The sequence below is a fragment of the Pseudophryne corroboree genome, chromosome 5, assembly GCF_028390025.1.
Source record: "Pseudophryne corroboree isolate aPseCor3 chromosome 5, aPseCor3.hap2, whole genome shotgun sequence".
Taxonomy (NCBI): domain Eukaryota; kingdom Metazoa; phylum Chordata; class Amphibia; order Anura; family Myobatrachidae; genus Pseudophryne; species Pseudophryne corroboree.
In genome coordinates, this window is record NC_086448.1 from 252,469,182 (window position 1) to 252,481,636 (window position 12,455).

Genomic DNA, 12,455 nt, shown 5'->3' on the forward strand with positions numbered 1-12,455 from the left:
TACCTTGTCTGGGATGTCCAATGCAAAGTACAGTAGATTCCAAACTGAAGGACTTCTCAGTGGGGAGATGCAGAGGTTTCAATCTAGTGTGTATCTCAGTGCAGGAATGCAATCCGTTGGTTTTGATGAGATGTCCGCGTAGAGTAGTCCTTGGATATTTATGATGGTCAGTTGTGGTGAATTTGAGCTGTTTTATGGAGATGATCAGGAGCATGCAAAAGGTGAGGCAGCCATCTTGGTGCAGGCTGTGATAATTTGATATTTGAGAATTTTGAGATACTAAGTCAATATTTTGAGACAAGTCAATATTTTGAAAAAGTTTCTCAATATTTTGAGAAATTATCTCAATATATTGAGTTACTAAGTCAATATTTTGAGAAAGATTCTCAATATTTTGAAATACTAAGTCAATATTTTGAGATACAGAGTGGCGGAAATGGGCTTCCACATAGAACTCCTGATCTTTTTATTTAGAGTATATACAAGTTATATCAATACTTGAAATGTCTGGTCTTTTTACTGACCCCTAAACACACAGTGTTAATCTATCCTGACACAGCTATCTGAGAACAGAGAGCTCTAGAGAAGGGTGGCAAAACTGAGAGCAGGAGTGTAGAACATATATATATATATATATATATATATATACTTAGAAAATGGTCCTCAATGGTAGCCCCCCTTGTGTAATCACATCTGGAGCTTACAGTCTGTGTGGCTCCTGTCAGCAGCTTCTCTATGTAAAGTTCACTGACTGAGATGCTGCCATTTCAAACTTCCCCTCAGCGATATGGCGTGCTTCTACAGTGTGAGGCAGTAATTAACCTTCTGTATATGCTCAGCTCCGGAGAGCTAGTAAGCCATATTTTAATGCTAATCTCTGGTCTCCGCTCTGACCTTTGTCGCCTGAGGGGAGCCAGAGTTTCTGGGGAGGGAGCTACACAGCACTCCATCAAGAGTGTTTCCTGAGGTAATTATGCCACCTCCTCGGGATCCCCGCTAGTTGGGTATCCGAGTTCTACTTACCACCGCTGTCTTCAGACGCTAGCCGGTGGCAGTGGGCTGCAGTGGCTCAAGCACAAGCCCTCAATTGGCTGCGTGTGAGGCACCCTGGGACCATTGTCCCAGCAGCTGGGGACCCGGGCGGCAACCACTTAAGGTGGGACTGGATCCCCCCGGTAACTTTCACGCAGCAGGCTAACAGTAGCAAGCTGTTAGCCTGTTGCAGATTGTTAAACATACAAAAATAATAAAATAATAATGAAAAACTGGAGCCCTCCAGAGAGTGACCGGATCTGAGGGCACTTTTTTCTAAACTGACTAGGGGGAGGGGGCATAGAGGGGAGGAGCCAGTCACACACTTTGAAATTCAAAGTGCACCGGCTACGTGGACCCCATCTATATCCCACTGTATCTAGCTACCCCAGCATCCCCTATGGATGTAAGAGAAATATATCGCACAAAATCAATACAAAAAAATGATGGGTATGTGGAGCGGAGAAGATGTCACATATAAAAGTACAGGAGGGATACCAGTGGTCTCTCCCATTCAGGTCATTAAAATGTCTACTTACAGTTCTAGGTGATTTTAAGAAGGCACTATTTGATATGATATGATTTTTGGGATGCTAGTCAAAACATTAAGTAAGTAATTTATTTTAATTTACTTACATTTGATTATACTGGGAAGTTTATATGAAAAATATGTTGTAATTGATATGAGATTACTGATGAGACACCCATGTTTTACTTTTGTTTTTAGACACGCCTAAAGAAGTCGATAATTTGACAACGATAATTGGCCGAAATGCATTGGTGTATAAGAGCTCGCACATCAAATTAACAGCATCTGGCTCGCCTAAATCACTCTGCATTTACTATGTAAGATCCTTTTAAACCTTTTATGAATATAATAACAATTTTAGAAAATATATTAAAGAAATAGGAAGAAAAAAAACCTCTGAAATAATCAATCTTCAAAAAACATCTCCAAGGAACATATTCATCCAGGCTATTGAAGTGTTATTTCAATGTTTGTAAAGATATTGTGGAGGTGCACCCTAAAGACCCATATAGTCTATTAAAACTATATTTGTACTTGGACTGGCAAAAGGAGAGACTTTCCGCTTGCAGCCTATATTGTCTAAGTATTCAGGTACTTATTCATCATGCAGTACCATCAGGGAGGCGTCTGATTGGCTACAAATTTATTGTGCAGCTAGACAACAACCCAAAACATGCAGCCAATGTCATTAATAATAAATCTTCAGCGTACAGAAGTTCAAAGAGTCCTGGAAGTTATTATATGCCCCCACAGAGCCCTGATCTAAACATGATCGAGTTTGTCTGGTATTACATGAAGAGACAGAAGGATTTGAGCAAGCCTACATCCACAGAAGATCTGTGGTTAGTTCTCCAAGATGTTTGGAACAACCATCCTGCTGAGTTCCTTCAAACACTATGCACAAGTATACCTAGAAGAAATTATGCTGTTTTGAATGGAAAGGGTGGTCACATCAAATATTGATTTGATCTAGATTTCTCTTCAGTTCATTTAGCATTTTGTTAATATATAAAAATAAACTATTAACACTTCTATTTTTGAAAGTATGTATATATATATATATATATATATATATACAGGTTGAGTATCCCTTATCCAAAACGCTTGGGACCAGAGGTATTTTGGATATCGGATTTTTCCATATTTTGGAATAATTGCATACCATAATGAGATATCATGGTGATGGGACCCAAGTCTAAGCACAGAATGCATTTATGTTACATATACACCTTATACACACAGCCTGAAGGTCATTTTAGCCAATATTTTTGATAACTATGTGTATTAAACAAAGTGTGTGTACATTCACATAATTCATTTGTTTCATATACACCTTATACACACAGCCTGAAGGTTATTTAATACAATATTTTTAATAACGTTGTGTATTAAACAAAATTTGAGTACATTGAGCCACAGAAAACAAAGATTTCACTATCTCAGCCTCACTCAAAAAAGTCCGTATTTCGGAATATTCCGTATTTCGGAATATGTGGATATGGGATACTCAACCTGTATATATATATATATATATATAGAGAGAGAGAGAGAGAGAGAGAGAGAGAGAGAGATTATAGAGCAGCCCCATATGTGGTTATAGATTTATCAAGTAAAAAACACTCCCTTTAACAATGTCCCCTAAGTATTCAGCATGCGTAAAATGCTGTAAAGTACTATTGAAAAGGGGGAGGGGGAGGGGTGTCAGCGACCAAAAGTGTGATAACTTACAGTAAAAATGAGAATAAAAATATCAAATAAATAACATTGTTTATTTTCGTCCTTTGATGAAGTCACATGGACTAAATGCATTGGGAAGACCTCCTTTGACCTCCTATACTAAAAGATAAGCAAATCTAAAAAAAAAAAAAAATGTAAAGAGTTTGTTTATATATTGTTCTTATTGTTTACTAGTTTTTGTCTACCTCTAATTATATTTTAAGTGTATATATCTCATAATAAGAATTTACTTACCGATAATTCTATTTCTCGGAGTCCGTAGTGGATGCTGGGGTTCCTGAAAGGACCATGGGGGGGATAGCGGCTCCGCAGGAGACAGGGCACAAAAAAGTAAAGCTTTTACCAGATCAGGTGGTGTGCACTGGCTCCTCCCCCTATGACCCTCCTCCAGACTCCAGTTAGGTACTGTGCCCGGACGAGCGTACACAATAAGGGAGGCAATTTGAATCCCGGGTAAGACTCATACCAGCCACACCAATCACACCGTACAACTTGTGATCTAAACCCAGTTAACAGTATGATAACAGAAAGAGCCTCTTAAAGATGGCTCCTTAACAATATAACCCGAATTTGTTAACAATAACTATGTACAGTATTGCAGATAATCCGCACTTGGGATGGGCGCCCAGCATCCACTACGGACTCCGAGAAATAGAATTATCGGTAAGTAAATTCTTATTTTCTCTATCGTCCTAAGTGGATGCTGGGGTTCCTGAAAGGACCATGGGGATTATACCAAAGCTCCCAAACGGGCGGGAGAGTGCGGATGACTCTGCAGCACCGAATGAGAGAATTCCAAGTCCTCTTTTGCCAGGGTATCAAATTTGTAGAATTTTACAAACGTGTTTTCCCCCGACCACGTAGCTGCTCGGCAGAATTGTAATGCCGAGACCCCTCGGGCAGCCGCCCAAGATGAGCCCACCTTCCTTGTGGAATGGGCCTTAACAGATTTAGGCTGTGGCAGGCCTGCCACAGAATGAGCAAGTTGAATTGTGTTACAAATCCAACGAGCAATCGTCTGCTTAGAAGCAGGGGCACCCAACTTGTTGGGTGCATATAGTATCAACAGCGAGTCAGATTTTCTGACTTCAGCCGTCCTTGAAATGTATATTTTTAAGGCTCTGACAACGTCCAACAACTTGGAGTCCTCCAAGTCGCCAGTGGCCGCAGGCACCACAATAGGTTGGTTCAGGTGAAACGCTGATACCACCTTAGGGAGAAAATGCGGACGAGTCCTCAGTTCTGCCCTATCCGAATGGAAGATTAGATAAGGGCTTTTATAAGATAAAGCCGCCAATTCAGATACTCTCCTGGCGGAAGCCAGGGCCAGTAACATAGTCACTTTCCATGTGAGATATTTAAAATCCACCTTTTTCAATGGTTCAAACCAATGGGATTTGAGGAAATCTAAAACTACATTTAGATCCCACGGTGCCACCGGAGGCACCACAGGAGGCTGTATATGCAGTACTCCTTTAACAAAAGTCTGTACCTCAGGAACTGAGGCCAATTCTTTTTGGAAGAATATTGACAGGGCCGAAATTTGAACCTTAATAGATCTCAATTTGAGACCCATAGACAATCCTGATTGTAGGAAATGTAGGAAACGACCCAGTTGAAATTCCTCCGTCGGAACACTCCGATCCTCGCACCACGCGACATATTTTCGCCAAATGCGGTGATAATGTTTCGCGGTGACTTCCTTCCTTGCCTTAATCAAGGTAGGAATGACTTCTTCTGGAATGCCTTTCCCTTTTAGGATCTGGCGTTCAACCGCCATGCCGTCAAACGCAGCCGCGGTAAGTCTTGAAAGAGACAGGGACCCTGTTGTAGCAGGTCCCTTCTCAGAAGTAGAGGGCACGGGTCGTCCGTGACCAACTCTTGAAGTTCCGGGTACCAAGTCCTTCTTGGCCAATCCGGAGCCACTAGTATTGTTCTTACTCCTCCTCACCGTATAATCTTCAATACCTTTGGTATGAGAGGCAGAGGAGGAAACACATATACTGATTTGTACACCCAAGGTGTTACCAGTGCGTCCACAGCTATTGCCTGTGGATCTCTTGACCTGGCGCAATACTTGTCCAGTTTCTTGTTGAGGCGAGACGCCATCATGTCTACCATTGGTCTTTCCCAACAGTTTATTAGCATGTGGAAGACTTCTGGATGAAGACCCCCCTCTCCCGGGTGAATATCGTGTCTGCTGAGGAAGTCTGCTTCCCAGTTGTCCACGCCCGGGAAGAACACTGCTGACAGTGCTATTACGTGATTCTCCGCCCAGCGAAGAATGTTGGCAGCTTCTGCCATTGCACTCCTGCTTCTTGTGCCGCCCTGTCTGTTTACATGGGCGACCGCCGTGATGTTGTCCGACTGAATCAACACCGGTTTTCCTTGCAGGAGTGGTTCCGCCTGGCTTAGAGCATTTTAGATTGCTCTTAGTACCAGAAAGTTTATGTGAAGAGACTTTTCCAGGTTCGTCCATACCCCCTGGAAGTTTCTTCCTTGTGTGACTGCTCCCCAACCTCTCAGGCTGGCGTCCGTGGTCACCAGGATCAAATCCTGTATGCCGAATCTGCGGCCCTCCAATAGATGAGCCTTTTGCAACCACCACAGAAGATATACCCTTGTCCTTGGCGACAGGGTTATTCGCAGGTGCATCTGAGGATGCGACCCTGACCATTTGTCCAACAGATCCCTTTGGAAAATGCTTCGTAAAAAGCCACCATTTTTCCCAGGACTCTTGTGCATTGATGTACAGACACCTTTCCTGGTTTTAGGAGGTTCCTGACAGGTCGGATAACTCCTTGGCTTTTTCCTCGGGAAGAAAAACCTTTTTCTGAACCGTGTCCAGAATCATCCCTAGGAACAGCAGACGTATCGTCGGAAAACAGCTGCGATTCTTGGAATATTTAGAATCCAGTCGTGCCGTCGAAGAACTACTTTAGATAGTGCTCTTCCGACCTCCAACTGTTCTCTGGAACTTGCCCTTTTTAGGTCGTGCAAGTAAGGGATAATTTAGATGCCTTTTTTCTTTGAAGAAACATCTTTTCGGCCATTACCTTGGTAAAAAGGCCCGGGGTGCCGTGGATAATTCAAACGGCATCGTCTGAAACTGATATTGACAGTTCTGTACCACGAACCAGAGGTACCCTTGATGAGAAGGACAAAATTTGGACATGGAGGTAATCCTTGATGTCCAGGGACACCATATAGTCCCCTTTTTTCCGGTTCGCTATCACTGCTCTGAGTGACTTTATCTTGATTTGAACCTTTTATGTAAGTGTTCAAAACATTTTAGATTTAGACTATGTGTCACCAAGCCGTCTGGCTTCAGTACCACAATATAGTGTGGAAAAATAATACCCTTTTCCTTGTCGTAGGAGGGGTACTTTGATTATCACCTGCTGGATATACAGCTTGTGAATTGTTTCCAATGCTGCCTCCCTGTCGGAGGGAGCCGTTGGTAAAGCAGACTTCAGGAACCTGCGAGGAGAAGATGTCTCGACTCTCCAATCTTTACCCCTGGGATAATACTCGTACGATCTAGGGGTCAACTTGCGAGTGATCCCACTGCGCCCTGAGACTCTTGAGACTACCCCCCCACCTTGAGTCCGCTTGCACGGCCCCAGCGTCATGCTGAGGACTTGGCAGACGCGGTGGAGGGCTTCTTTTCCTGGGAAAGGGCTGCCTGCTGCAGTCTACTTCCCTTACCTCTATGTCTGGGCAGATATGACTGGCCTTTTGCCTGCATGCCCTCATGGGAAAGGAAAGATTGAGGCTGAAAAGACGGTGTCTTTTTTAGCTGAGATGTAACTTGGGGTAAAAAAGGGTTGGATTTCCCAGCTGTTGCTGTGGTCCCCAGGTCCGATGGACCGACCCCCAAATAACTCCTTCCCTTTATACAGCAATACTTCCATCTGCCGTGTGGGATCTGTATCACCTGACCACTGTCGTGTCCCTGACATCTTCTGGGAGATATGGACAACGCACTTATCTTGATGCCAGAGAGCAAATATCCCTCTGTGCATCTCACATACATATATATAGAATGCATCCTATTAAATGCTCTACATGAATAAAATATTTTCAGTCAGGGAATCCGACCAAGCCAACCCAGCACTGCATCTCCAGGCTGATGGCGATCGCTGGTCGCAGTATAACCACCGTATGTGTGTATATACTTTTTAGGATATTTTTCCAGCTTCCTATCAGCTGGCTCCTTGAGGGCGGCCGTATCTGGAGACGGTAACGCCACTTGATAAGCGTGTGAGCGCCTTATCACCCTAAGGGGTGTTTCCCAACGTACCCTAATTTCTGGCGGGAAAGGGTATAACGCCAATATTTGCTATCGGGGTAACCCTACGCATCATCACACACTTCATTTTATTTTATCTGATTCAGGAAAAACTACAGGTAGTTTTTTCACTCCCACATAATACCCTTTCTTGTGGTACTTGTAGTATCAGAAACACGTAACACCTCCTTCATTGCCCTTAACGTGTGGCCCTAATGAGAAATACGTTTGTTTATTCACCGTCGACACTGTATTCAGTGTCCGTGTCTGTGTCTGTGTCGACCGACTGAGGTAAATGGGCGTTTTTAAAACCCCTGACGGTGTTTCTGAGACGCCTGGACCGGTCCTAATAGATTGTCGGCCGTCTCATGTCGTCAACCGACCTTGCAGCGTGTTGACATTCTCACGTAATTCTCTAAATAAGCCATCCATTCCGGTGTCGACTCCCTAGAGAGTGACATCACCATTACAGGCAATTTCTCCGCCTCCTCACCAACATCGTCCTCATACATGTCGACACACACGTACCGACACACAGCACACACACCGGGAATGCTCTGACAGAGGACAGGACCCACTAGCCCTTTGGGGAGACAGAGGGAGAGTCTGCCAGCACACACCAAAAACGCTATAATTATATAGGGACAACCTTATATAAGTGTTTCTCCCTTATAGCATCTTTTATATATATACAATATCGCCAAAATCAGTGCCCCCCCTCTCTGTTTTAACCCTGTTTCTGTAGTGCAGTGCAGGGGAGAGCCTGGGAGCCTTCTCTCCAGCTTTTCTGTGAGAGAAAATGGCGCTGTGTGCTGAGGAGATAGGCCCCGCCCCTTTTTCGGCGGGCTCGTCTCCCGCTATTTTTGAAGTTAGGCAGGGGTTAAATATCTCCATATAGCCTCTGTGGGCTATATGTGAGGTATTTTTTGCCTCTAATAAGGTTTTTATTTGCCTCTCAGAGCGCCCCCCCCAGCGCTCTGCACCCTCAGTGACTGTTGTGTGAAGTGTGCTGAGAGGAAAATGGCGCACAGCTGCAGTGCTGTGCGCTACCTTTATGAAGACTCAGGAGTCTTCAGCCGCCGATTTTGGACCTCTTCTCTCTTCAGCGTCTGCAAGGGGGCCGGCGGCGCGGCTCCGGTGACCATCCAGGCTGTACCTGTGATCGTCCCTCTGGAGCTAGTGTCCAGTAGCCAAGCAGCAAATCCACTCTGCACGCAGGTGAGTTCACTACTTCTCCCCTAAGTCCCTCGTTGCAGTGATCCTGTTGCCAGCAGGACTCACTGTAAAGTAAAAAACCTAAGCTAAACTTTCTCTAAGCAGCTCTTTAGGAGAGCCACCTAGATTGCACCCTTCTCGTTCGGGCACAAAATCTAACTGGAGTCTGGAGGAGGGTCATAGGGGGAGGAGCCAGTGCACACCACCTGATCTGGTAAAAGCTTTACTTTTTTGTGCCCTGTCTCCTGCGGAGCCGCTATCCCCCCCATGGTCCTTTCAGGAACCCCAGCATCCACTTAGGACGATAGAGAAATATATATATATATATATACCAGGTATGCGAGATCAAGAAATCCCAGCAGAGGGCACTCACCAGTCCAAGATAAATGTAAAAAACTTTTATTGGTGCATCACAATCTTTGGTAAATAGTCGACGTTTCGACCCATAGGGCCTTTCTCAAGACAAACAAAAGAAGACATCCAGTCAGCATGCCAGCTACAAGCATACTGACACTGCCTACCAAGTCCCCTTATATAGCATATCACATCACAATCAATACTGCAATCACCACAAATGGATCAGACATGCTACAGCTTTGTTACCAGAATCTGCATATAGTAAAACTTCAGGTTTCACATAACCAAACAAGCGCCACATTCCATGTTACAGGGATAAGCTAACAAGCACTCATTACCGATACCCAGCAGCTGTAGATGCGGGCCGCGCACCCGGAGCTACCGGAAGTGCGTCATTCGCGTCTCATCAGTCACCATAGAAACCCTCAACACTGTGTGTGGAACGTAAACCCGGAAGTGCCGGAAGCGTTCCACCAGCGCTCCGGGCTGCGCTCCACAATACCAGGATCAGCAAAAAATATAACCATTACATAATACAGAGATAAGCTGACCGGCACTCATTACCGATACCTAGCAGCTATAGACGCGGGCCGCGCACCAGGAACTACCGGAAGTGCATCATTTGCGTCTCATCAGTCACCATAGAAACCCTCAACTCTGTGTGTGGAACGCAAACCCGGAAGTGCCGGAAGCGCATATCATGCGTTCCACCAGCGCTCCGGGCTGCGCTCCACAATACCAGAATCAGCAAAGGATCTAACCATTATATAGTATACTTTAAGAGTTTAGAATGTTAATCAATACAATCACTGACATGAGTTCATTATAGACTTATAAGAACAACTTGGTAATGAGATTACAAATATGACATGTATGCTTATGATAGATAACCACACGCCACGTTATCAATCACAAAAGTGGGGTAATCAGTACTTATTAGTGATTAATGCCGACTGTGGACGCGGACCGCAAACCCGGAAATCACGGATGTGTGCCATTCGCGTTCCACTAGTCGCCATAGTAGCCTTACATTAGGTCTGTTGAGCACAAGCCCAGACCTCATCGGAAGTGCATCATATGCGAGACCCCAGTGCTCAGGGCCACGCTCTATAACATCACCATAGATAGAAAATCGGTACATCAATATATCACATTGTGCACTTCTAGAATTTTAGAATAATCATAATTGGTACCGCTAACATGGATATATATCAATCAATAGGGACATAATACCCCCGACGTCATGTGATACACAAATCATCTAATGCGCTATAGTGTAAACCCCGTCTCTTATAAACATCTCATTAGGGGTATCAAAGATCTATAACAAGTTCCTTCAAACTAAACCATAATATAACACAATATCTAATTGCTATAGAAGAGGACCCGGCAGAGATAGACCACCAACAAATACATACATCAAATAAACAAAAACACATAAAAACTCAATATACAAACAATAACACTAGCACTGTACCTCCCAATGGCAGATGTGAGTGCGGGCATTCCTTGGGACTATATATATTTATTTATTTTTATTTTTATTTATTTTTTGCGCATTCTCCCCTTTTTTTATACAGATTTTTTTTCTTTTATGTTGCACCTTGTCCTTAATAAACTATGTTATTTATTTGATATTTTTATTCTAATTTTTACTGTAAGTTCTCACACCATTGGTCGCTGACACCCCTAACCCCCCTTTTACAGTATATATATATATATATATATATATCCATGGAGGTCCTGCACTCGCGTCCGTAAATAATCAGCTGTGGGGTGCACCCAGTAGAATCCACACAATCTTGGTAGATCAACGTATATAGAAGTAATTCCAGTTTCCTGGGGGGCACTCTCCTTTAAACATCATCACATGAAGCTTCTTTAATCCATAAAGGCTTTATTTGGTCACATAATTGGCTTTATTCAGTCGACGTTTCGGCTCTACAAGTGGAGCCTTTCTCAAGACAAGCCTTATAAATAATTTTATGAGGCAGCCACACTGACTGGATGTTGATTCGTGATCCTTAGGGAGGCTCCACTGTGCAAAGTGCCACTATTTGGATAGTCATCCAGGATATTTCTATTGTGTGAAGTTAACTATATTGGAGTAACCACGGATCCATCCTCAGTGCTATATTGTTGCTATTTTTTTGAGTTATATTTACTCTAGTTGTGACTATTTTCAACATAAAATTATTTATAAGGCTTGTCTTGAGAAAGGCTCCACTTGTAGAGCCGAAACGTCGACTGAATAAAGCCAATTATGTGACCAAATAAAGCCTTTATGGATTAAAGAAGCTTCATGTGATGATGTTTAAAGGAGAGTGCCCCCCAGGAAACTGGAATTACTTCTATATATATATATATATATATATATTTTGCTAAAAGAGACCAGCCGCAAACATTAAAAGTCCACTGGGAGGAGTGCAGGGCACAAACAGCAGTATTCATATAAAACAAAGGAGCCAGCACCTCCTATTTACTGTAAAAAATGTGTTTTATATTTAAAACATCATAAAGTCCATAAAGTGCAAAATTTCTATATAAGAGAAATTATAAAGCAGAGGATCATATAAAAGGTGATACTCATCATGCCAGGGTGGTCACAAAAGCATCCTCATGCTAACATAGTGGCAGTGAATCCGACAGCTGTTTAGGCGCCTCCATTGTGCCTTTGTCAAGGATTAACCTGCCATACAAGCACTTGCTAACTATATACCCACAGTAATAACCAGATTCATCTCACCTGTAACGTAACAGCAGTGCAGGGGCGCATAATCAAAGCAATTCTTTCCCTGAGAGTCCTAATCGTCTTTCCCACATAAAACATGGAGCATGGACATTGTATTAAATAAATGACGAAACGGCTGTCACAAGTTAGATGGTGATGTATGTTGTATCTCTTATTCATCTTTGGATCAACAAAGAAGTCACCCAACAGTAAAAACTGACAATTGACACACCCATTACATTTAAACACCCCATTTTTGGGTTGTAGCCAATTTCTGGCTTTAATCGGTCCTATATCGGATTTAGCTACTATGTCCTTGATGTTGTTACTTCTCTTAAAGCAGAAGAGAGGTGTCTCCTTGCAAAGATCACCAATTGTCTCATCTGCCTGCAATATGTGCCAGTGACGTAGCATAATTTTCTTTATGTGTCTTGAAGCCACTGAATAGGTAGAAAATAAGATTTTACTTACCGATAAATCTATTTCTCGTAGTCCGTAGTGGATGCTGGGGACTCCGTCAGGACCATGGGGATTAGCGGCTCCGCAGGAGACAGGGCACAAAA

At 43.3% G+C, this 12,455-nt stretch overlaps 1 protein-coding gene across 13 annotated transcripts in view; it reads right to left on the reverse strand.

Annotated features, from left to right (window-relative positions):
* Positions 1-12,455, reverse strand: part of NEK10 (NIMA related kinase 10) — an 831,700-nt gene that overhangs the window by 458,023 nt on the left and 361,222 nt on the right. The window contains exon 24 of one of the 13 annotated variants that reach the window (XM_063922262.1): positions 3,349-3,414. The exons of 11 other annotated variants lie outside the window; for them this stretch is intronic. In XM_063922262.1, the coding sequence (XP_063778332.1) occupies position 3,414 (1 nt within the window). In that variant the 3' untranslated portion in view covers positions 3,349-3,413. Of the gene's footprint in view, positions 1-3,348; positions 3,415-11,954; positions 11,974-12,455 lie in introns of those variants that run through there. One more of the 13 variants, XM_063922264.1, reaches the window with a different exon arrangement.